At 36.0% G+C, this 27,395-nt stretch overlaps 1 protein-coding gene across 1 annotated transcript in view; it reads left to right on the top strand.

Moving 5' to 3' along the window:
- LOC145988871 (putative ATP-dependent DNA helicase HFM1) overlaps nucleotides 1-27,395 on the top strand; it is a 357,472-nt gene that overhangs the window by 7,074 nt on the left and 323,003 nt on the right. Inside the window, exons 3-7 of the mRNA XM_083124130.1 lie at nucleotides 5,894-5,966; nucleotides 15,140-15,291; nucleotides 16,452-16,543; nucleotides 22,380-22,463; nucleotides 23,176-23,301. Of these exons, the coding sequence (XP_082980256.1) occupies nucleotides 5,894-5,966; nucleotides 15,140-15,291; nucleotides 16,452-16,543; nucleotides 22,380-22,463; nucleotides 23,176-23,301 (527 nt within the window). The remainder of the gene's footprint in view (nucleotides 1-5,893; nucleotides 5,967-15,139; nucleotides 15,292-16,451; nucleotides 16,544-22,379; nucleotides 22,464-23,175; nucleotides 23,302-27,395) is intronic.

The following is a 27,395-nucleotide window of genomic DNA, read 5'->3' as shown; positions in this document are numbered from 1 at the left end:
CCTGGTCCAATGCTTCCTCAACCTTCAGTAGATTCAGAATCAGTTTTTGTAACTACTTTCTCCTGTTGTGACCACATTCAAGACTATGCTGTAAATTATATAATGTAAAATAAATTATGTGTAGCCATGTTTGTTTCTGCTCATTTCAGTTGCTGTGGATTCTGCAAATATAATATTTCATTAGTAAACATGGAAACTATTTTATAACTCTGAGTTACTCACAAAGTTTTGTGAATGAGGCCAAATGTCATATCTAAGTTATGCTACGAAGGGGAAGTTTAGCAACAAGAACTGTTGATGTGATGTCTTATGCCCCAGCCACAGTGCAGAGCAGTTATTTTGACAAAATCCAGTTTTCCTGCTGGCCACTTCAGGGAGGAGGATTCTAAGGTTGACACTTGTTACCCAATTTTCTTTGTAGGTAAACATGGCAACAGCGGATCACTCTCATAAATGCGATCCCTGTGCCAGTTCTTAACTTCTGGACTCTCAGTGCTGGCAGTGGTGGCTACTAGAAAACTTTTGCTGTGCTTTGAGTTTTAAATCATGCCTAAATCTTTTAGTTTCATGCAATCAGCCATTGATTTCTTTTAAACAGATAATGTTTTATAAACTTCTCGTTTACATCACCAGATGAAATGTCATTGGATCAATAGCCTGCTTTGTGTATTTCATAATTTATTGAATGTGTTCTGGGAGGTTTTCCCTCTCCACCACCTGGGGATTCTCCCTTTAGGGCTTACAGGTTCTTTCATCTGGATCACTTTTTGTCTTGTCACATTTAATACACTGAAATACATAGCCATTCTCATATTTTGTTGAACTTTTACCCATCTTATTTATGGAATATCTATGAAAGTTAGGGAGGAATTCTTTGTAATGAAGTGTATTTTGTAACATTTCACATAAAATTCTCTATTTCCTGAAATTTAAAAAAAGAAAACTGCCTCATTGAACCATTTATTCTTTGGATTTAGTTGTAGAATAAACGAAAACCAAACTCCATGACCTGGCAAGCAGCTTTTTGCTTGGTGACACGTGGTCTGCATATTAAGTCCCATTGACCCTGCCCAAGTAACCAAAAGTGGTTGACTCAACGTTGGGCCAACCGTACTGAAAATGGTTGGCCCAACGCAAAAACATACCATTGGCCAAAGGTAATTTTGGCCGTGGTTCCAACGTTGGGCCAATGTGTGGTTTTTACGTTGGGCCAACGTATTGTTTTACTACGTTGGCCTAACATACTGAAATCTAAAGAACGGATAGGTTTGTTTTCTGATATATGCATAATTTATTGCGAGGCCAAATGTAAACAATATTTCAAGTTATTTATGAAAATAAAAAAAAATTACACAGCACTTTCTCAGTCACATGGTATCATTGTTTTCAAGTGGTAGCACAAAAACCTTCTAGAGTTTACTTAGTTTTCCCACTTTTATTGGGATTTAGTCTGCACATAACATTACTTAACCACCTTCACAATAATACCTGTAAGAATGTTTTTGTTCTTCTACAGCAAGAGAGACAAACAATTAGCAATTCCCAACACATCTTTCATCCATGGTGGCTGACAAAGTACTGGTGAGTGACTGCAAGTTAAAAATAGCTTCTACTTTCATTAAAAATATATTATATTTCCAGTATGTGCTGTGACTGAAATATTCGAAAAGAAACACTGTTACATGTCGCTTATTTTACACTCTAGAATTTTCAGCATTTTCCTGAAAGTTGTCTTAGCATTAAAAAGTTGTTTATAAAACTGATTTTAACTCACGTTTCCATGGTTGGGCAAACGTTGGCAACCACCGTTGGCCCAACATAAGACCAACGTCAATTTGCCAACCAACGTAAAGCCAACCTTTCCCACGTAAAAACTGACGTTGGCCCAACGGTGATGATTATTTGGGTGTTTTCTGGCTTTGAAGACCGGAACCCCCTACTTCTTTTCAAGCAACTCCCCAAATGTCCTCACAATGCTGGATCAATACCATTTTTTTTAGCTCCCACTGGGAATCAAACCTTGAGCCACTTGCACCAAAGGTAAGAGTTTCAACCATTTGGCTACATGGGATCCATAGTGGTAGAATATGAAAGCATGAAATTCTAACCTGGTTTCCACATTATACACTCTGCTTTTCAATGTAACTCATTTTCCCTTTGGCTGTTATGCTGAAATATTAAATAATTGAAATTTATGCCTTTTTTTTCGACTATCATAAATATGACTTGTTCTTTCTACAGTACAATGAATTATGTCAATTTCCAGTGAAGATCAACTGAACTATTAGACTCCCCCCTCCCCCCATACACACACACACAATTGCAAATTCTACCTATATCAGCAGCATTTAGTGAAAAATGTGCATCTCTAACCAGAAATTCAGTCTCAGTCTGTTCGCACCAATGGACATTTCCACTTTGACATGAAAAACGTTTTAAATCCATTCATTTTGCAGATAATGACACAAACATGAGATGTGCAAAATATCTCGGCGATATTTGTTTCAGTTCTCGAGAAACACACCTTCAAACACCGCTGAAATTCACCTACTACGTCACGGATTTGAAAACGTCCTCTCCACAGACAGGAGGTCCTCTGACGTCATCACTTAGAAATGCGTGCAGGCGGGGCTTCTGCTCGTCCAGTCAACTTAGCATGAGCCGCGGAAGCGACAGAAAATTCACTTGTTACTGTGTAAAACAAGTATCTTACAACTTCCAGTGCAAAAATCTGTGCTCCATTTCTTGGAGATGAATTATGCCCTAGCAGTATAGTAGTATTTACTATAATTCAGCCACTTGGTAGAGGGTTTTCCCATTAGGATGACAAAGCAAACCTTGTAACAGTCAATGGCTGAACACGTGAACAGCCTTGTTCATTGCGAATACATAGGTTAGTTCTGAATGGCAAGAACTTAATGTTATAGGAATGCCTTTTCTGGAATTACAATTATTTTCGTCATAATATTTTCTTCACAAATTTTAAGATAATACTTTTAGAACACACTGGTTTACATGCCAATTTCTGCAATATAAGAGGTGATACGGTATAAAAAGGTACGGGGAGTTTTTAAATTTCCTGCAGTAAATAACAGTTTTCTTCAGTTAATACATATTGCAAATTTTTGTATTTAGCCTACTTTTACGCCACTTTTCCGTTCATTTTGTTTAACCGCAACGATGAGAACGCATGGTTAATTTATTATGTATCATCTCTAACATCACCTTTCTTCGCACTTTTGGCTAATCGCTACAATGAAGATGAATAACTACAAGCAGTATTCGAAGTCGGGGTGCAGGAGTACACCCCCCCACACACACCAGCACCAACTGCACAATCTAAGTATCACCCAACCTGCCACGATAAGATAGGAACTTTTTCTTCTGTCCCATCTCATTTCGAAATCATTCGCTTGTCCCATCTCCTTTTATGAGACGAGACGGAACATGCCTCGTCTCGTGAACAACACTAACATTAACAATAGAAGCATCCCCCTAACTGTCCCCAAAGTCTCGAGCACACATCCTCCCATGTAACAATTTCCAGTTCAATGAAATGTCACTCACAAGGAAACAGTCATGCCCAGGTCGAGTCAAACCTGGAACATGCGACTTCCTCAGATAAATCATGAATTTTGTGTATAATAATTACAACGCCAGTTCATTCCTGGTAATTCTGAATCTGCAGTTTGGTTTGCATATATAAGCAGGATAATATTTAGTTTTCGAGGGCTGTACCGTCGAAACGAGGAGACAAAAAAAAATATTAAGAAAGTTTTTTTTTTTTGTATTTATAATGATAAGTCTTTGCATACGTTGTTAATTCTATATTTTTCTAGACTTGAGACGAGAACGAGAATTGCCCTCCAAAACCGAGACGGATGTTTATAAATTGAGACGAGACTGTCAATGAGACATTTACAAATAAACACGAGACAGACATTTACAACTCTCAACGAGAAGGAGACCAAGGCTGCCATGTCTCGTCTCGATAGGATCCTTAGTGGTGAAGTTGTGAACCAACGAATTAATGCGTTCGGGGTAACGAGATGAGGCGGCTTTTCTCGCAGTATAAAATTCAAAATAATTATATCGTACCATTTCAGTATGGGATATTGTTATACACATGGGCGTATATATAGTTCACGGGGGGGGGGGGGGGAGGGGGGAGGGATGGATCAACTTTTGGTATGATTAAGGTTGCTTTATTTCGTAAGTGAAAATCCAGGACACTACTGCCCGGAAGCTTGTTGGGGAGCAGGGGGGGAGGGTTGCCGGACCCGACAAAGTTATGTGTATGTAGTCACACTACTTATTAATATTGATACTTTTCTGTTCATCTTGTGTCACTACGTTTTTAAGAACCGAATTTCTTTAATATGATTCGAGGGGAAAAAATAACTGATTTGACAGTCTCAATGTAGTTTCTTATCGCAGAAATTCCGAAACTATCAGGAAATTGCAGATATTGGTCTGCAGTCCCATCTGGTGTGTGGAATTACGAAATTTCCTTCCCATCCGTATCCCGTCCTATACGTCTCTAATTTAAGAGAATGAAATAAGTCCGAAGGAATTTTTTTATGAACAAGCGGATAGAACAAGGAAACTGGTAATTTTAGTAAACCAAAAAAAGAGGGGGGTCGGACCCGTTGAATGCCCCTTATATACGCCCATGGTTATACACATTATTTCCTTGTAATAATTATACATAAACTAAGTATAGATATGTACTGTGCAACTAATGTAATCTTCTCAGTGTATTTTCTCTTATCTGCACAAAAATATTTGATCATAATTTGCGCAACAGAAATGGAACACAAACTGAAATTGCATTATGGAAAAGAAAGTTAAATAGGCTTTATAAATAAAGTGAAGAATGTGAAAATTCATATTTTGCACTACATAGGTTACGGTAAATTTCGATAAATATAAGTTTAAAATATATTTTTGAGTGTCTGGTCAGCAACTAATTTTATAAACAATATTTTTCGCATGGCCTGAGAACACACATGCAGCTGAACCCTTTCATTTATTTTGCACGTGAGCAGCAGGGATATTTCATAGAAGAATGATCATTACAAAGCATAGCTTTCCTTTCTCCTATCAGTCCTTCTTCCATTATTTAAATCGGTACAGATTTGTAAAACTGCTGCATGTGTTCGCTCACCGTGGGCTACCCATCTGGAACTGGACGCTCGAAACAGACGACAAACGAGCTCTCCCTAAGGAGTGACGTAGTAACATGGCGGCGGCGTGTTTTCAGCGCAACGCTAGCCTCGCAACTTTGGAAGTCTCGTTTCTGCCTTAAACTGGATGCAGAGAAACGCGAGAACTTGCAGTGGTTATTTTTCCAGGGTGTATTTTTCCAGGGTGTAGTTTTTAAAATTGTTTTAAAAAAAATTGAGTGGAAATGTCCATTGTGAGAGTTCTGCCCTGAAGGAACCGTAATATGATCACCCCATATGTTCTAGACCAAGGCAAGCCAAGAATGACACATTTGGTATTTGCACTAACGTTGAACCAACATGGAAAAGTTAGTAATTCGCTTACACCTATTTATTAAAATGATGTATGATTTGCAATTAATTAAATAATATGAAATTTTTTTATATGAAAACACAATGTTCCCTCTGTAGTATACAGTAATAAATATAATTCATATATTATAGATATACTACCATTCATTGTATCAAAGATATTGAAATTTAGTTAGAGCAGTACATGAATTTTTGTATTTCATATAAGTTAGTTTAGCACCATGAACAAATCAGCATTGGATGGTTAATATAGTTTATTCCTGTTTAAATAGCACTCAAGTTTTTGGACATGCAAAATCAAGATTTACGTATACTATATTTTACTAAAATTTATCTTTTCAAAATTTGAATTATAGGCTTGATGGTGAACAAATAGTAAGAAATAACTTTGAAGATGATGACATAATCCTCTCAACACCACGGTATGATGTGAGTATTTCAAATTATATGGTCTTGATCATATTAATTTTTTGTCACCATTGTAACACACAAATCAATGACAGCATGTTGGCTCATGATCTCTGCACCGAAGCTGGGCCAAGGCTGTTTCTCAGTTAGTGTCTGTTCATCATTCCATCTATTCACCGTGGAAGAAAACTGAATAGGAGATAATTCTAGGGTGCTTACAAATCAGAAATTTCTTAAATTCGTGGAATGTTTTTCTTCTCTGTATGTATTGCTTGAATTGTGTTTATATTCCTCTAAAAGACATAACTACAAAAGAAATAATTCTGCGAATTATGCTTGAAAATTTGGTATAAGTTTCATGATGCATGAAACATGCAAGAGGGCAGAGAGTTGATGATCATCATTAACTCTTGTGTTATTGTTATGGTTTTCAACATATTGGGAGGAACAGATACATTATTTACATACTTGGTAAGCTGTATAAATAACTATATGGAAATATTTAGTGTAGAATGTTAATGTAAATTAATTTTTATTGTAACAATTTTAAATTTTTTCCTTGATTTTTGGGAAAATTTGCATTGAAAGCCTAAAATTGGAGCAGAATTTTATTTGGGTCGTAGAAATTCCATATGGATCCTTCATTGTCATTTCATAAGGTGGCGATTTAACTAAAATCTTTAGCAGTCAATGGGTTTATAGTCCTTGAAAAGCCATGGCTTCCTTGACAATCATAGCTCATTCTTGTTGTGCAAAACATTCCCCATCTTCAACACTTCACTCTCACAGGGCTTCCCCAGTGGCATAGTGGTAATGTTCTTGCCTTGTAATCAAGGGAGTTCCAGTTTCAATGTCCAGTGGAGGCACATAGTGATGTGTATCCACCGTTACAAAAACACAACCTAATTCTTACAGTTTATGTTCAAAGTTTAAAAAATCTTACCACAGTACCCAAATACTATGCGCTAGTTGCGAAATACTAATAAACAACACAGAGAAGAAGCAAACTAGACTAAAATCGAGAAACATCGGCACCAGTAAAGAAAAATTCGAGCCAAGTGGGGAAAACATTCAAAACACTATTCTGCCAAAAGAAAATGACGAAAATGGACAACAGTGTATCACTCTCACAAGAGATACCCTAATAAGTGAAAATAATAACATTCAGTGTGGTAAACAATCTTTGTGCCAGTCTACGGACAGAGTACAAAAATGCGCCGACCAATCAGCAACATCTTCTAACAAGAAAATTGAAGAAAACTTCGAGGAAACAAGATCAGATGAAAAACTGAGGGGAAAAATTACGGATCTTGAATGTGAAGTGCTATCATTGAAGGAAATTATTCAACTGTTGCATAGTGATGTTACCAATGCAAAGAAGGAAAATGAGCTACTGAAGAAAAAAGTGCAAGTACTAGAGGCGGATAATGGAAAAAACCAAGACTTGGAGTGAAGTTGTGAGCAGTGGAAAGAAACAATGTCATAAAAACGAAGAACAAAACGTCAATTTGTGGTGCAATTTACAAAATATGTTCAGTGTACTTCAAGATCAAGAAAACGAAAAAGGAAACGTTAACTTGGGGTGCGAACTACAGAATAAGTCCAGTGTACGTCAAGACCAAAATCAGGATAAAAACTGCATATCCAGAATTTTCAAAGAGAAATGTAATCTCAAGCAACAACAAAACATGATCAATGGACTGGGAGAAGGAAAGAAAATGAAAGCAAATAAAAAAAAAAAGAATGTAAAACCCAAAGTACTGATATTAAGTGACAGTCATGGAAGAAATTGCTCAAATCTTTTATCTGAGTATCTGCCAAACTGTGAGGTAAGTGGCATTGTAAAACCAAGTGCAAAACTAAAATATGTTTTAGATGATTGTAAGAAACTATGTTCAGACTTTACTAAGGAGGATAATATTGTGATAATTGGTGGTACAAATGACTTAGCGTACAGTGAATCAGAGGTGTATTTGCGGGAACTAAAAACAAAACTTGCCATCCTGAAGAACACAAATGTGCATGTAATCCAAATTCCTGTAAGACATGACCTCCCAGAATGGTCAATAGTAAACAAGGAGATTAAGAAGACAAACAGACAAAGTGAAAACCTCATCAATGAAATAGACCATGCAAAGGTAATAAAAGCAAATAACAACAGAGAAAATTTCACCATGCATGGCTTACATTATAATGTAAACGGAAAAAGAAATTTGTGTCAGTCCATAGCTATAAGTATTGTAAGTAATCAGGGAAACTCATAATGTCTGAGTCAGTACAGAAACTGACTCAGTCATCATTATCATTATCATTACCATTTACACAAAGCACGTTATCTATCTATTCACGTAATACTAGTGAAACTTGGCCAATATCTGCAGACAAAGTAATCAGTTCACAAAATCTGAACGCCAGTGTAGATGTACATACAGTTAATGTAAACAAAAATGAACAACTTCTTATCTCTGAAAACAAAAATATTTTTAGGTTAATGAGTCAAAATTTTCAGTCATTAAGGAACAAGGTCCATAAGCTGGATGTGATTCTTGGATCCCTCACAGAAGTCCCACATATAATTTGTGCCACTGAACATTGGTTGCGAGAAGAAGAGTTTTCTTCCACACAAATTCCAAATTTTAATTTAGCCAGCGCATATTGCTGTAAACACCACAAACGAGGTGGTGCTGCCATAGTTAAAAGCAATATACCATATGAAAATGTAACAAAAACTAATTATTTAAATGAAGAATTCAATTTTGAACACGCAGTAGTGAATTTAAAATTACAACAAAATGAAGCAACAGTAGATTGCTTATACCGAACACCAGATGGACATTTAGGCACATTTTTTAAAAAATTAGAAACAATGTTGTCCATTTTACTACATAAAAAACGACCCATTATAGTGATGGGCGATATAAACATAGATTTTTTTAAAACACAGTCCGTAAAAAAATGAACTAAATACAATTCTAACCTCCCATAATTTGATTGCAACAATAAATTCACCAACAAGGATAACACCAACAAGGATAACACCAACAAGTAAAACATGTATTGATCAAATAATAATTAACCAAGATTTTTTTTGAATACACCACAAATATTTTACCTTTAGCCTTGTCCGATCATGAAGCAGTTTTTATAAGTATCCATATACCAGAGAATATAAAGGAAAAAACTGCAAAACATATCACTACTGTAGAAAAAAGAAAATTCACCAAGGAAAATATAGGAAACTTTGTATATTCCTTAATGAAAGAAAACTGGACTGATGTGCTTATGGAGGAAAATTTAAATACAAAAGTAAGCTTATTCACAAAGACAGTAAAATATCATTTTGAAGTAGCATTTCCATACAAAACATACAGATAACCCCTAAATCAAACAAAATCAATTTCCTGGATAACTAAAGGGATAAAAAAATCCTGTGAAACAAAAAGAAAATTATATAAAGAAATTCAGAAAAACAAGAATCTCATACTTAAAGACCACTACAAAAAATATGTAATTATTCTCAGGAAGGTAATAAACAATGCTAAGAAATTGGCCATTGCAGATAAAATACGCAAATCTGCAAATAAATCAAAGAAACTATGGGAAATCGTTAATGATGAAACTGGTAAGAAAAGAAAGAACGTGAATGAAAAAATAGAAATAATGGCAGATGGAGAGGAAATAAGCAATCCGCTTGATGTAGCACAAATTTTTAATACATACTTTGTGAACATTTCCAATACCGTAAATAAAAATGCAGTAATCTCTACACCTAGATTAAGAACATATTTCAACACAAACACAAACACTATGTTTCTCACACCAGTAACTGAGGGAGAAGTCGAGAAGGTAATTATAAATTTAAAAAATAAGTATTCATCAGGGTCAGATGAATTTTCAAGTTCTCTACTAAAAAAATGTGTGTATAGTATTTTACAGTAGTATTTTAAGTATTTGCAACACATCTTTAGAAACAGGTATTTTTCCTAGTGAGTACAAAATAGCAAAAGTGAGACCATTATTCAAGAAAGGCAGCAAAGAAGAATGCTCAAACTATAGGCCAATTTCTCTTTTATCGGTCTTCTCTAAAGTAATAGAGAAAATTATGCTAAATAGATTAGTAACTTTCTTAGAAAAATATGACATTTTATCCAAACATCAATTTGGATACCAAAAAAGTAAGTCAATATCAGAAGCTATTTTTGAATTTACAAGTAACATTCTAAAATCGAGAGACAAAAAAATGCATGTACATGGATTATTTTTAGATTTTACCAAAGCATTTGATTTGGTTCAGCATGACATTTTACTAAATAAAATGGACCATTATGGAATCAGAGGTTTAGCGAAAAAAATGGATCACGTCTTATTTAAAAGACAGATGTCAGTGTGTAGATATTAACAAAATCAAGTCAGACCAATTGTTCCTCAATACAGGTGTACCGCAAGGCTCAATTATAGGACCAGTTTTATTTTTACTCTACATAAATGATCTTCCAGAAACCTTATCAGAGTCTCAAACAATACTTTTGTGGATGATACTAATATCATAGTAAAAAGCCTGGAATATGAGCAACTTCAAAAGAATTCCATTTCAACAACAACACAACTAAACACCTGGCTAAACAACAACAAGCTTTCCCTGAATGTTAATAAAACAGTTCTAATAAATTTTAATCCAGCAAAACAAATAAAAAACTTAAATGTAATTATTAACAATGAAGTCGTCAAAGAATGCAATGCAATAAAATTCTTAGGAGTATGGATAGACACAAACCTGTCTTGGGACATGTAAATTACTAATTTAACTGAAAAGTTAAGCAGGCTCTGCTACATGATGAGAATTTTGAGAAATGTTTTAACTTTGAATGATTTAAGGACAGTATATTTTGGACAGATTCAACCTGTACTTACATATGGCATCTCTTTCTGGGGCAGCTCACCCAAAATGCAGAAAATTTTTGTTTGGCAAAAATGCATATTAAAAATTATGAAGAATGTATCCCTCTCAAACCCAACAAAACAAATCTTCAATGAATTTCAAATATTACCTCTTCCATGTTTGTACATATTAGAAACATTGTACTTTATTCATACAAATTCTAAAATCTTCTCAAAAAATCTGGACATACACAAGTACAGCACTCGTACGCATAACTCCCTCCACCTTTGTACTGTCCGCACATCCAAAACACATAGTGGTCTAGGATTTCAAGATGTAAAACTCTATAACAAGCTGCCAGAGGAATTCAAGAATCATAATCCAACCAAATTTAAAATAACAGTAAAAAGCTTGCTTATGAAGTATTTGTTTTATAGCACAGAGGAGTACTTAGATCATATTTTTCATTAATAGACATAATCTTTGATTTTCTTCCATTTTTATGTTCACTAATAGCCATAACTTTTGATTTTTCTTCTATTTTTTAAGTTATTCTATACTCTTTTATACTTTTTAATATGCATAAGTATGTGTTAATTCCTTTGTACTCAAAATCATACATGTAATTAACCTATCCCACATCATAGTGCTATTTCTACTTATAAGATCAAGTGGATGGAAATAAATCATATCATATCATATCATACCAGACTGTCTTGTGACTGTTAAACTAATGTAGTAGCAGTGTCATATTGTTTAATTGATTGAAATGAAAATTTTGTACATTTTGGGGGAGGGGACCAACATACATTTGAGGGTATGTGTTAATTCCTTTGTACTCAAAATTACACATGTAATTTTATTTTATTTTTATTTTATACTCTTTATACTTTTAATATGCTTAAGTATGTGTTAATTCCTTTGTACTCAAAATTACACATGTAATTGACCTATCTCATATCATAGTGCTATTTGTACTCATATGATAAAGTGGATGGAAATAAATCTTATCTTATCTTTAAGCTGTAGGTCCAATCCTGTTTAGCCTGTCTGGTCATAAAGTGACCTTAAAACAATAACTCACTTCATTCTTAGCTGTTTGAGATCTGCATCCTCCATCCACTTCTTTCTGAGGCTTACCTTCATCCTCCTTTCTCCTGGTCCATACAATACATAAGTACTGCAACAATTTTAAATTGTTCAGAATATTTAAGATGTTAATATATAAGTTTTCAATTAAAACTATATTGTATCAATCCATCAGTATTTAACTTTAAAATATCAATAGATTCACAGAATCAGAATAGTGTCTCCCCAATGGCTTACTGGTAACGTCATCGCCTTGTTATGAAGGGGTCCCAGGTTCGATACCCAGGCACATGGCACAGTTGTTCATATCCAACTTAAAACTGTAGGTCCAGTCCTAATTAGCCTTTCTGTGCATAAAGTGGACTTGAAACAACAATTCATTCAATCAATCAATGAACAGAATAAGAATATTAAAATAGTGCAATTTAATCACAAAATCTACTTTTCCCCACACTATTTTGGTGCAAATAATGAAAATTACTCACTTTGAATAATACTTAGGATATTTGGACTCAGGATCTGAATCCCAAATCCTAGATCCAATACCGAAACCTTGGATAGCCAAGTCATGCATGTGATACCCTAATCCCTAATTCTGACTGATATTCAAATCCTGAATCCAAACCAGAATCTTGTAAGATTCATCCAACTCTAATTTTGTCTGCACAAAAACGTGATGTAGTTTTTTATGGACCTTGTGAGGGACCTGGACTCTGGCATTCCTGATTAAATTCAAACTGACCCTTTCTGATACATCTCCAAATGTTTAATATTTATTTTGTAGATTCCAATGATCAACATTGATTTTACACATTATATCTGAAGGTGTTATTTACATTTTAAATTGCTATGTTGGATAAAAGGTACAGAAACTGATTTTTAATGTTTGAAATGAGTTCAGTTTTCAGAAAGTTTAAGGAATTTCCTTTGAATATTTAGCCAAAGGGCCTCTGAAGCTCACTCATCTTCTGATCTAATGAATAGCTGAAGGTAATTTACAGGGTTAAGAGCTGCTGGAGTGTGGTACTGATCTCACAGCTAATACTTTCAAAATAGCAAGCTGTGTTTGTGTGTTGCCCTCTGTGCATTATTATTATTATTATTATTATTACATTACTGTTACTACTACTATGACTACTCAGGGGCGTGCCGTGAATTTTCGTGATAGGCAAGCAATGGATCAGTTTTCATTTCGGCTAATTACAACATTTTCAAATGTAATATGGGTGGGGGGGGTAAATTTGGAGCCAAAATTACCAAAAATTGGGCAATGGTGAAAAATTTTAGGAGGATATTGAGGAAATTTGGGGGGTGGGTTAGGTGTGTGTTGATAAATCACTGATATACACACAGGAGGGGGCTGGAATTGTAAAGGGGGCTCTTACTTCTCCTGCTAACCCGGCCCCTACAATGTTTATTTTGTCATATTTTTCCTACCCTTAGCCTTTTTTTTAAGAATATTGTGCCAAAAGAGGGTTTGTGACCCCCCCCCAACCCCCTTTTGTACTTCACTACAAGAGTGAGATTTTCGGAATATTCATGTCTTTGCACTGCATTATGGAAATTACTGAAGTCATTCTGGCCTGTAAAGTTCCATGTTCCAACAAAATGATTTATAAATAACATTGCTACTACATAACCACACAATACGTAACTTCGTTGCCTTGTAATGAACGGGCCTCAGATTCGATAATCGGTCGAGTGGTTTGGATTCCACTTTAAACTGTAGGTCAAGTCCCAATTAGCCTTTCTGTGCATAAAGTGGACTTAAACAAATTCAAACATAATATTGTTTTTTGCTGATACACTTTTATCTACTTAATGAAAACTTTCCCGTTTTTCTTACTTGTTTTGGTTATGCATAGTTTAGGACATGGTCTCTCATGATTCACCACCTCCAACTTTTCGGTACAAGTTCTTGAACTCAATGGTTTCCAAAGAAGATCCCTAATCGAGTCCTTCAGCACTCCAAATCGATGGCTCGTCTCGTTTGTCAATCCTGGTGGTTATTTTCAATGTAGACCATACTTTAACACAATACAGCAAAAACACCACACAAAAGAACAGAATAACACAGGACGATGGCCATGCAGCTCCCACGCTTCCAAATGCACCCTCTTCCTCACCCTGTTTGCAGTGTTATGTACTCTCTATATTTAGGAGTTACTGACCCCATGACGGATATGTCCAAGTATTAGCTGGTCATTATATTTCTTATAGATACCATACGACTGGTACTCATTGACTTAACTTCATAAGCTAATTTGATCAATACTGTTAAGTTTCACACATGAATAATCGTACCGAGCGGATACATAGAAAATTCTGGAAGTTAGCAACACTTGCCGCCAGTGTGGATGAGGTTTTCTCAACACCCTTGCCAAAGACGAAGCAAGCCGGGGACCGCTTGCTGTCAGCCTTATTTTTTTCGTGAAGGTGGAAGGAAGAACAGTGACCATGCAAGAACAGCAAAAGTCACTCAAAAAGTGGGGAGAAAGGTGAGCAGTCCTCTTCCTTCTAACGAGGATCAGATGTGCCATGTTGCCAAGAATAGTGAAGGGTCAGGCCCCAGCCAATACAACGGGAAATAGGGCAATTGAAAAGTCTGCATATGTAAATATCTTAAAGTAGATAAATTCCATTCCAAGGTGTATAAAGGCATTGAAAAACATGAACTTAAGATATCAAAATTGTTTGTAAAAAAAACAACACAAGCGGCACTGGCTCTGCCTTCCTTTACCACACTCTTCTGGTTATGTGTTTTTAATTTACATACATTTGTAATTTCCATATTCTGTATATCTATATACAATTTGCATAACTGTATACGTACTTAATATTAATTCATGTAGGACAAAAAGCTGTTTTTCTATAGTTAGATAATCAGTATAAAATAGACTGTAAGCTTAAATGTAACCCTATTTCAAATAATAATAATAATAATAATAATAATAATAATAGTTACTGTAACTTATGGCCTGTAAGTAAGAGCAAACAATACTTTTTGTTATAAAATATATCTACAATTTCACCATTGGAATTACATTAACTCTTTCCATAAATCTCAGGGGGGGGGGGCATGTTGAATATGAAGATGAAGGTACTGGCAAACAATAGAAAACATGCAAAGTGATTCCTCAATATGTAAAAAAATATAAATAAATATTTTTGTGACAGAAGATCTCATTTTAACTGTTGAATCCTAATTTTTCACTGCATTTTTCAGATTAAAAGACTTGGACATGGTGTAGAATCTCAATACGGACCAACAGATGCTATTGGTGGACTATCTAGTGGAAAATATAATTCAGATGATGCTGAATCAGATAATATGTCCATGGATGAGTTGTCTCCCCGTAAACCTTCTGGTGCTGCAAGGTAAGCTTGAAATAAATGCACACACATATACAGTGGGGGGATTTTTAAAAAGTAGTTCACAAACTGAAGGAGAACATTGAGAAGTAAACACATAACATTTTTGCGATAGGACAACTAGCAACTGATTCTGCATCAGTATAGGTCTATGGTCAGGAACCAAGTGATGGAGAAAATACGAACAATTTAATAGTAATTAATGCAAAAATGATAATAGGCAGAGATAATAATCACATAATAATTTATGTTGTATTAAAGAGAAACAAAATTAGTAACTACCTCATTCACTGCATTCCATCTCCCTCACTCTTCCAGCTCACCCTTGCCCTAACCTGTATGGCTCATCTTCATCCTCATGATTCGACTTTACCCTTGTGGTCCACCCTCATAACTTGCACAAGTCCTCACCCTCACAAGTCTTCTGGAGGGTGAGGTCTACCCTTTGGATGGTGAACACTTCTGCAGTGTGTGAGTAATTCAAGAAAAAAATTCATACCCAAACTGTCCATCTGCATGATGTCTGTGGCTCTTGACAACAGTATAACTATTCCAAATGCAACACTTAACCTCTGTAATGTGTGTGTGTGTTTTGTTAATTTATATTTGAGTGTTTCTATGTATTTGAGTGTTACGTATGCATTATGCTTAATAAACTTATATGAGGTGACCTTTGATTAAAATATTTACTAAACCGAGTGTAGCAGATCCAAGTCAAGGTAAATCAGTGATCTAAACGTTTCTTTTACTAGCTATCTTACCCTCTTTATCATAGTCAGGTATGGATTTATATATGTGGAGGCCCGGAGCCAACTTTATTAGGACCCTTTTTACATGTAATTTCAATTAATTTTCAGATAAAATTATATCAGATGGTTTAGTTGTAGTTTTTATACCTAGGTACTTTTACAACATTTTAGATATATCATTTTTTTCACTTTATAGATTTTTTCAAAAGAGCCTGGGACTTTCTTTTTCATCTGAGTAAGAACCTGAAATCAGTTAGTTCATTGGCTGTATGTCATGTTCTTGCTATCCCAACTCCATGCTTCTTCATACTTGCCCAACTTTGAATGGATTTTAATGAGAATATTAGCAAAGGAATTAAATTATTTAAGAGTTATCTATCTGTACTAGTTTTTCTAAATAGATCCTCTGTGTTTCAGGCTGCCTGATGATGAGAGTGATCAGCAAGTACCTCACATATCACAACCTGTACATCACTCAATCGGTGATCTTCGATCCATTCTGGAAATACGTATCCTTGGGTCAAATCATGATGCCGTTTTGTTACTATAAATATTATACAAGTTGTTGTTCTTAAAATGAAGCTATTTTGTGTTAGAAGTTCTAATGGCTGAGCTGATACCACTTTGAACCAATAGTGATGCCACTGCCAATACCTTTAGCAATTTCCAATCCCAGGACTTCAAAATCGTAACAATTCAAAGAAGTTCAGAATGTGTATAAATTTTAATATATATGAGATTTCTATTGAAACTATTCAATATTCAGTTTTGCTTTAATATATTCATAATTTCACATGAAATAATTATTTAATCACAAAATCGATTTCTCTCCAAGATGGCGCCCAGTGCAGGTTGTGCAAAATGTGTAGCTCCATTCTTTACCTGTTTTGCGCTAGTACTAGTGTGAATTTGCATAGTGCAAAAGTGTTGTCCGCCTTGTGAAATTGCAGTAAACGATGGGAATATGTTTGCAGATCAGTTCTAGGACAGATACTTGAAAACTCTGAGTGCTTTTCCAACGCTTTGTGCTCTTCGAGGGGCGAGCGCGTGCAAGGACGCTTCGAAGAAAGCCTCGCCCGGGACCTCCACCAGGAAATGCATGCTCCAGCACCTCTTCCTCCTGCTGTTGCTGCACAGAGACGTCGAACTTCAGCCTGGACCAGGGACGTCTACGGGGATAACAACAAGTGATGGTGTCTTTCACCTATATTATCAAAACGTGCAGAGTCTAAAGAATAAGTTTTTGGACTGTGAATTAATGGCGACTGAGTTCTCCGAATACGACTGTGTGTGCTTTAGTGAGTCTTGGCTCAATTCTGATATCTCTTGTGTTGAAATTCCCCTCTATGAGCAGTTCGATGTTTACCGTAAAGATCGTGAAATGCGTAGTGGTGGTGGTGTTATGGTGTGTGTGAACAAGAAGTGGCACAGCAAGATACGATTGGATTTACAACGAGACTGCGAATTAATCTGGATAGAAGTAAGTACTAACCACCGTAGAAAAATACTTGTAGGTTGTTTCTATCGGCCTGATAGGCGGAGTCCCAAAGAACTCTTAGATTGTTGCTATGATTCCACTTTGGCAGCTCTGTCCAGCCACGAAGTTATTTTGTGTGGGGATTTTAATATGGACATAAAGTGGAATAATCCTGTAAATGGCATACCAACCACTGGAGACGAAGACTGGTTCATAGACAATTTTATTCATGGACTGGGTCTTCTTCAACACAACATGCACAATACGAGAAAAGATAAAAACCTTGACTTCATATTGTCCTCGTTTGAAACCTGTGACGTCATGCCCTCTTTGAATCTGCTTCAGTCGGACCACGAGTCGCTGTGCGCTACCTTCAAAATCCCTTCTGCACCCCCCAGGCATAAGATTCCACTGTGGAAGAAAATGCCGTGGGACACCGTCCGTCGAGCCATTGACCTTTTCAACTAGAACCTGCTTTCCGAAGGGAACGTGACCGAGGCTGTCGAACTGTTTACGAACGTTATTCATGCCCTAATTCAGGACTATGTGCCACATAAAACAATGAAAAGTAAAAAGTTTCTCCCATGGTTCGATAAGGAGCTACAGCATCTGTTGCACAACAAAAAGAGAGCATGGCAGCTGTGGAAAAGTTTCCCCAATCCCCACACACACAACACTTTCAAAGCACTTCGTAAGCATAGTAAAGACCTTACGAAACAGAAATACACAGAATATGTAAACACAGTCACAAATGAACTCCTTACTAATCCGAAGAGATTCTGGACATTGATAAATTGCTTCCAAACGCATCCCTTTGGAAGCAACACACAATGGCATTTCAGCAGAGGCGAAGATATAGTACAAGCAATGCAAGCACTGCTTGCATTATTCGAATATCATTTAATGTACTTAATGTTTTGGACTTATTTCGTTTCCATCGCACTCGATTTCGCGAAAAATTACGGCCGCAAACTCCCTCAGCAGCTCTGTAGCAAGCAGCAACCTCAATGCTTGCGGCTGTTCTGCGGGAAAATAACGCACCCGAAAGAGTCACATGGCGAAGCATGAAATTCGAGTGGAACCCGTCCACAACGCTTATACCAAAAGCTCTGCTTGCTGAGCTTGCGTTATTCCCGAAAATGGCCGAGCTCAACCGAAAGCAGAAGGATATATTGCCACCAAAAACTACGAGTAAAGAATATTTGTCTTCATGAACACGTAAACAAGATCGCGAATATAAAAATAATTCTTAGTCATAAAATAACTAGAATAAGTTATTATCATTGTTCTAAATTCCATATATACCATTTTATATTACAATTTATTTTAGATTTCGCCAATTGTAAAACGCGTAAAAAAGTGGATATTGGGAGTTCGGGCGAGATAGTAAAGGGCGGGGGTTTGTGTTTCCAGGAAGTGAAATGTCTGCACCCCCGTGAAGAGTTTCCCCAGGGAGGGAGGGAAGATTCGACGGACCTTGATCTGCACCCTGTGTCCAGCTCGGTCCAGCTCAAATTACGTCAAAAGTGTTGACCGCACCAGTGTTTGCAACTGCCAAATTATTTACACAGTAATTCAAGTGAGCTGTTTCACAAATTTTACAACCACATTCAATAAATTGACTGCTTTTGAATAAAACGTGGGGTGAAAATAAAGCTATCTAAAAAGAACTCTCTACTGATATTTACACAGCACAATTAAATCTTATACATTGTACACATTATGAACACAAGAACATGTTTTAAGTTTTATTATTATGACACAATTGGTGCTCCCAGGATTTTTTGTAGTAGTCTCCTCATTTTGTCATCTTTTCCTGCCTTTGACTTTCCTTTTCTTAGGAATACTGGGCCAAAGGGGGGCCAACCCTCCCCCGGCCCCGGCCCCGCCTCTATATGACACTTTATTACTTAAATATTATGTATATACTCTTTCTGCTGTAATGATTCTGATTCCACCGCTTAATTTCTATCTCCATACTGATATATCTTTCCTTCCCATGAGGGATAAAATTAAGGAAATAGGTTGGTATCACTTTCGCTCGTTTCAGAGATTTCCAAAGTGATCTTGCGTGGATGCTTTCCAGTTGTGGAAAGAGCATGGGAGTGTCTTCACGTTTTGAGAACCTTGAGACCCTAAGATTTGTTGAATTGTTCCATAGCGGGAAATTTCTCATATATGCAAAGGAGTTTGGAATTTATTGTGGTGAGTACATCGTCTATGCACGTGTTTCTTTGGTTTGAAATGAATTTTTTAAAGTTTGTATTTAACTTTTATTTTAATGTTTGACTCCGAATACGATTTTTAGGGTGCCCACAAATCCAAAATTACAATCACGCAGTGTAAATTAAATAAATGAGTTATTTTACCTTAATCCGTTTGGTTACCGTTTGCCCACATTAAAAAATAATGAACAAATGAAAGTACTAATAAATAAATAAGAAATTACGTACCCCTTTAGTCGTATGCGGAAAGTTTCCATATGTAAGACGTTTACTACCATACGAATAACGTTACCTGGAATTTCGAAAGTAAATGTGACGTTTGAGGATCATATGGTTTATTTTTAGAACCGTCACTTTATTATGATATTTTGACAAATACAGTGACCGGGCCAATGAGGCTATAAACCTTTAATCCCTCTCTTGGCGTGCCATTGTACTACATGTTTTGTTGTACTGAAACATTGCTTGCCTCCTTCGTAAGACTACGCTTCGCTACTGCATTTCAGCTGTTGGTAATGATAGAGCTGAACTATTCAATCAAACATTTCAAAATAATTTTGTTTCAAATGATGTTTTAGATCACCCACCTATCAAATCTATCTGCTCTCACTCTCTTTCTACCGTCTTTATAGAGCCAGGTGAAGTATTGCACTTCCTTACCTCCCTTTCTTCTCACCGAGCATCTGGACCAGACAATATTCCTATTATTTTCCTTCAAAAAACAGCTCACTCGCTAGCTACTCCTCTTGCAATGTTATACAATAGGTGCTTCTCTGAAGGCTGCTTTCCCACTCAATGGAAGAAAGCAAATATCATTCCTATTTTTAAATCTGGCAATGCAAACGATACTACATGTTACAGGCTCATTTCTCTCCTTTCAACACTTGCTATTGTCTGTGAAAAGATTCTAAAAAATAGACTTCTGAAATTCACATCCCCTTACATTAACCCAGCACAACACGGATTTCTTCCAAATTCTTCATGCCTTACAAATCTGTCTTCTATGCAATCCTATGCCATAAACGCAATTACTAATTGTAATCAGTTGGATGTTCTGTACTTTGATCTGTCCAAAGCTTTTGATTCAGTGGATCACCATTACTTACTGCATAAATTAGCTAACAGATTTAATATAACTGGAAACACGTTAAAAATAGTGAAAGACTATCTAAGAAATAGACAACAACATGTTATACTTCCTGGAACTAATTCTAACTGGCTTCCTGTTATATCTGGTGTGCCGCAAGGAAGCGTTCTTGGCCCTCTGTTATTTGTATTATATCTGGATGATCTCACAGACCTCTTTAATTCCCCCATCTCAAGCACAATTCTAATGTTCGTTGATGATTGCAAGATTATGAGAGAAATAAAACAGCCATCAGACATGCAACTTCTCCAAAATGACATAAATAGATTCTCCGAATGGTGTAAGCGATGGAAACTGTCCACAAACCCTTCGAAATGCTCTTACGTAACAATTTCATTGAAGCAAAACATTCTTGAAGGTAATTATACACTCACCGACATCACTCTAGCAAAAGAAGCACAACACCGAGATATAGGTATCCTCATAGATTCTAAACTAACTATCGATAATCACATATCAACCATCACAAAAAAGGGAATGCGTATGCTAGGCTTACTTTACAGATTCACCGAAATCCATAACCCGAAAGCACTTTCTATTTACTTCAAAACATTTGTGTCCCCCATTCTAGAATACTGTTCACCCATCTGGAACATGGCTGCCCCTTCTCATACCTCCAAGATCGACAATGTTCTCAGCTTTTTCCTCTCCATCGTTCGATATAGAGTGCCGGCCCTGAGACACCTACCTAAGAGAGATCTGCTTGTAAACTTAAACATAAATACTCCAGAATCACGTAGATACGTTGCAGATATGAAATTACTACATGAGATCATTAATGGAAACCTAAGATGCAGCATCCCACTCCACGAACTCTCCCTCAGAGTGGCCAGACACAAAACACGGAGCAAGGAAACTTTCCACACTGCAACTCCAAGCCTCTCACTCATTCAACATTCACTATTTCATAGGCTACCAAATCAGTTCAATGTCATATCTAACCAAACCGATATATTCAGTTCATATCCATCCTTTATCACAAACATAGAAAATATTGTATATAAGTAATGCTTTTGTGAAACACATCTGTTTACCTTGGAACTGTCTTGACTTGTTTATGTTTATGTTTATATTGTGTTTAATTTTATTTTATCTTGTTTCGTGTGTTCATTTTAACACTAGTGTACTGTTTTACTGTTGTTTCTTTTCGGTTTAAAATGGCTTCTGCTGTACTGGAAATTTCAATAAATAAATAAATAAACAATATTGTTGCAAGTATATTAAAAATTATGCATATTGCAGATATTTAGACTTCATGAAATTGTTACATGACATTTTTGCTGGCTTTGCAAGGCAAGTGGACTCTGGAAAAGTTTCAGTCAATCTCACTGGTTAAATTCCAACCAATGCTTTCTGATACCGATTCCGATATGTCAATATTGGCTCAGTCCTAGTAGTAACTACTAATAGGAGTTATCACATTGTCCTCAGCAACTCAATTGTATTCTGTAGAAATTATTATTTTGATGAATAATTTTTCCTTACAAAATGAATAGCTGAGAAATATAGGCAGGTATTTTCAGCATACCCATGCTTCAATATTATCCAGTCAAAAGCGTTGGATGTTGTACTTTATACAGGTAAGGAATAGCAGCTTAGCATGTAGGATGACTACCTAATTGAACTCTATCCCCATATCAAGCCATAATGTGGTTTGGGTGGGTTCAAGGGTGGCAGGAATATTTTTAGGTGGGCTCTGCTTCAGTGAATATGATTTCATAGATTCTGTTTTTTGCTTTTTCCTCCTCCTTCTCTCTCTCTCTCTCTCTCTCTCTCTCTCTCTCTCTCTCTCTCTCTCTCTCTCTCTCTTTCTCTCTCTCTCTCTGCATTTTTGCCCATTTCTCATTATGTTTTTCTATCTTATTCTGTTATCTTCCACTGTTTCTCCATGTCCTTTCTTTCTGTCTTTCATTCTTCTTTCTCTCTCTTTCTATTTATCTTCTTTTTCCTCCTTCCCTTTTATCTCTATCTTTCTATCAATGTTGGTCATAGGATATCGAAAAACATGTTTAAATGCTTGTAACGTCAGTGACCTAAAATAAGAGGCTGCCTTCATAGGTAGACATTCTATGAGGGATGAATTCAAAAATGAGTTGTGATAAAAATGCCTCTAATAACATGAAACTTGTGTGGTGTTCAGGCAATTCTGAAAGCAATAAAATTCTTTGAAACTAAATCATCATCTATTTTAAATAACTTACTTTTTGAATATGTCTCATGTATCCATACTCTATGAGCATTGTTAAATTTCTTATTGATATAATCCTAATATATGCATATTTATTATTTCAGATGAGCCTGTGGTAGTTTCTGCACCTACTGGCTCAGGGAAGACTGTTTTGTTTGAACTTGCTATTGTGCGTTTAGTTATTGAAGTGGAGAGGTCAAACTATACAAGGGATTATAAAATTGTCTACAGTAAGTAATAACTTTAATTTATCTGTCTTCTTCATGATGTTCTTAGAATGAACACCACATTACTGCCACTTAAAAGGGCTTATTTTCTGGTATTTTTCTCTATATTTCTTGATGTGACCAGTCTTTTGTAAGATGGTACTTCACAAAATGTTTCATTAACGTCTTAAATTAAACTAAAGTCAGAATATATACACAATATACCTGATTATTATTCTCCCATGTTATCTGATTTATTGCCGGTAATCCAAATTTTTTCATTATATATATATAGAAATTGACATAAAATTTGAACTTTTCGGACTTCTGTTTTTGTTTTACTTGCATGCCTCTCTTCTATTATATCTAATTAATATATAATAAATATCTACAATAAGTAAGAATTGTTGTGGTAAATCAGGTCAAATTTTCAGAATACGCCACTGTTCCAAATGACTTGCTACAACTTCATAGTGATGAGATGTTTGTCATACTTGATCCATGTTTAACAAGAAAACAAGTTCAAACTCAAAAGTTCCCAATTTTTTAAATTTTTTAAATTCATTTCTAGCGTAAATTATCTGCCACTTTTAGCAAATGAGGATGAGTGATGATTAAAAGAAGATGATGAAAGAACACTCACACAGAACAACCATGAACAGGCTGGCACTCAAACCAGGAACTTTGGTGGCAAGATCAATTGATTATCAGTACAGTATAAAAAGAAAAAAAATCTCATATAAAATACCTAAAAGTACTTATGTTGGTGAGTATATGATTTCCGTGAAACTACGTTTCGGGATGTAACTGCTCCCTTCATCAGGTAGATAAGCTATGCCAATTTAATTATGCCATTGGCTGCATCAAAAGAAGAAATGGTAAAGGATGTAATGGGCTTCTTAGATTTAAAAATCATCAGAACCAGAACGAAAATTAAAAACCGGGTTTTTTCATAAAACCCTTGCCGGAGACTTATACATTTATAGCAAGTCAGAACATGCCAAAAGAACAAAACACAACGTCTTTCTTAACTTTATCATCAGGAGAATACGATTATGCAGTCAAAAGAACGAGAGGGGAAAAAGAAGAAGAATGGTTCTATAGGATGGGAAAAAAGAATGGATACAAAGAGGAAAACTTGAATAAGATACGCAGGAAAGTGCACAAAATATGTAGAAAGGATAGGGGAGAGGGGGAAGAAATGAACAGTGACAAAGGAGAAAAGACGCAAGAAAACGAAATTAACTTAGCGAATAAGAAATACAAATATATCGGCATTCCGTATTTCAAAGGAATTTCGGAAAAGATAGAAAGAGTAGCTAGAGAATATGGCATTAAATGCGGGATGAGGGGACCACGAACGGTAGAGAAACACTTCATACAATATTAAAAGGACGGGAAAGAAAAGGAAAATAAAACGGAAAATGAAAAATGGGTTTATAGTATAACATGTTCGTGCAATAGAGAATATATAGGTCAAACGGCTGGAGCATGAAAATTAGGTGGGGGGAGCATGACAAAGACATAAAACAAGGAACCCCAAGAACTGGACTATCAGAACATGTGATCGAGGAAGAACATGAAATTCAGAAGCGAGAAATAATGAGAGTTGATCATAAACCATTAAGTAGGAATGTACACGAAGCAGCGTATATCTGCAAAGGGAGGGATAATAAACTAAACAGAAGATGGGAACATTGATGAAAAATGGATTAAAATGTTCAAAAGGTGGGACACAACAAGAGAAAAAATCGGCTTCCAGGTCACCCCGACCGTGATCAACGCGTCTCGCGAAATAATAGATTTTGAGCTACAGTACGGACGCGATAAGAAGCGGCGTGCAATCAGAACGGCAGAACGTGACCGACGTGAACGTCTCCTCGTTGGCTGCCATGTGGCTGGGGGGGGGGGGTTTCTACGTTGCCATGTTCGCACAAACACACGGACAGGCTAGTCAGCTGTTGGCAAGCTCGGGAAAAAAGCATCACGCGAAATTAAGCACGTACGTATCTGATTTGATTTGATTTGATTTTGATTTATTTTACTTCGCGTTTTGTGCCTCTTGGCTAATTTGCGAAGATGGGGATGAGTAATGAAATGATGAAATTGATGAATGGACATTCACAAACATCCAAGCCCGAGCGGGAACATACGTATCAGTATGCTAATATATTTTATTTCCGTCGTAAAGTGATAAATTAACGAATCTAGAAGTTTGAAACTGAAGTTTCTTGTAGGTTGACGTTAACTTCCAGTGTGAATTTTACATTCTGGCAAGCATGAAACATTTTATCTTCCTGCTCTACACAGCAACCGAAAACCTTCACTGAAAGAACCTTTGTTGTGTTTCTATTATGGTACATTGCAAGCATCAGCTACCGGCATCTTTTTACTTATGTTGTATCGTATCAGAATTACCAACAAAAGAAAATGCATCTTGTGTTATGAATAGAGCCCGGAAGTTTGGCAAAATGCCTCTTTTTATTTACTTCATATATTGATAAAATTTTTCCGGATATACATTTTTTATGTTGTTTCGAATGTTTTAGAAGCCTTTTCATTTTGCCTATTTGGGACCCCACTGCCTATTTTTAATTATAATGCCTTTTTCTGCCTTTTTCAATGAAATTTGGCCATTTTTTTTAAAAAAAAATGTTGGCATTTATTTTTCTTCTGTTTATTACGTGAATAATTTTCGCCTTATTTAAATAATATTGAACTCACGCATGTTTCAACATTGGTGAAGGAGAAAAGTGTGAGAAAAAAAGTATTTCATGCTGAGTTAAGATATTGCCTTTCGGTTAACATTTCCTTGTGCATGATTGACTGCTGAAGTGGAGAGGTTGATTTCGAACACAAAGAAGATATTTCTGAAATCTCCCTCTCGAACCCGAAAATTTCAGGAAGTTACGCCTGAGCTTAGTTTTCCTCCGCAACAAGTCTTGACAAGATGGGGAACCTGGATATCAGCAGCTATATATTATGCTAACAACCTTGAAAAAATCAGTGAGGTGATCGATGCTCATCCAGAAAATGAAGCGGCTTCAATTCGTGAAGTGAAAAACTCCTGTGCTATTCAGAACTGAAGAATGAACTGTCGTTTATTTTTGCACATTATGGTGCATTGCCAGAGACAATTACAAAGCTAGAAAAAAGAGGTGAGACTCTTGTAGCATCCATGAAAATCTTCGAGGAATCTATGCAGCAGATGATGGAAGTGCCAGGAGAAAAGGGGTCAGCTGTTGCGGAAAAGTGCAAACGGGTAGTGAGTGCAAATAAGGACTTGAAACAATTGAAAACAATTTGTGATATTCTAAAAGATGAAAATGCTGTTACCAAAATGAGTCCAGCTACATTAGCTTGTTCTATGTATGCTCCAATAACTTCTGTCGAAGTAGAAAGATCATTTTCTATTATGAAAAACATTCTCTCTGACAGACGACTATCAATGAATGTTGAGAACTTAAAAAACACCTTGTAGTTATGTGCAATCAAGACGGAGAAAATTGAAATGCTCTTCCCAATGTAGATTTTAACATGTTTCCAGAAATTATATATAAAAGTAAGCGACTTCCAAATGTGCCATTTTTTCAGTTTATTTTGCCTTTTTTTCATTTTTAGTGCCTATTTTCCACATTATAAATGCCTTTTTGCCTGCCTATTTTAACTAAAATAAATGCCTGAACTTCCGGGCTCTAGTTATGAACAACACTGTGGCAAATCGTTCTCCTTTGATTTCATGCCGCCTCTTTTGCCTTCTTTGTCACGCCGCGATTGTTGAAGTTTCAGAATGTACAAATGAAATGTATTTCTTGAAAATTAGGGCAAATTACGTATAAACAAATTACTTACAACTTCGTTTTGTTAACACGTTTTTAAATTATATTTTGAGGAACCTACAAAAAATCACCTCTAAAACAGAATTTTACAGAACTGAGTTACTGTATTACGGAGAAGAATTTATCAAGAACAAATCAATTGTGTGTGAATTGATTGATTGAGTTGGTGTTTTAAAGTCCACTTTATGCACACTACGGCTAATCTGGAATGGACCTACAGTTGGAAGTGAGATCCGAACCACTATGTGCCTCGACAGGGTATCAAACCCAGGACTACTT

This window comes from Lepisma saccharinum, chromosome 6 (genome assembly GCF_977018435.1).
Source record: "Lepisma saccharinum chromosome 6, izLepSacc3.1, whole genome shotgun sequence".
Taxonomy (NCBI): Eukaryota; Metazoa; Arthropoda; class Insecta; order Zygentoma; family Lepismatidae; genus Lepisma; species Lepisma saccharinum.
This window is presented reverse-complemented; position numbering and strand designations above follow the sequence as displayed.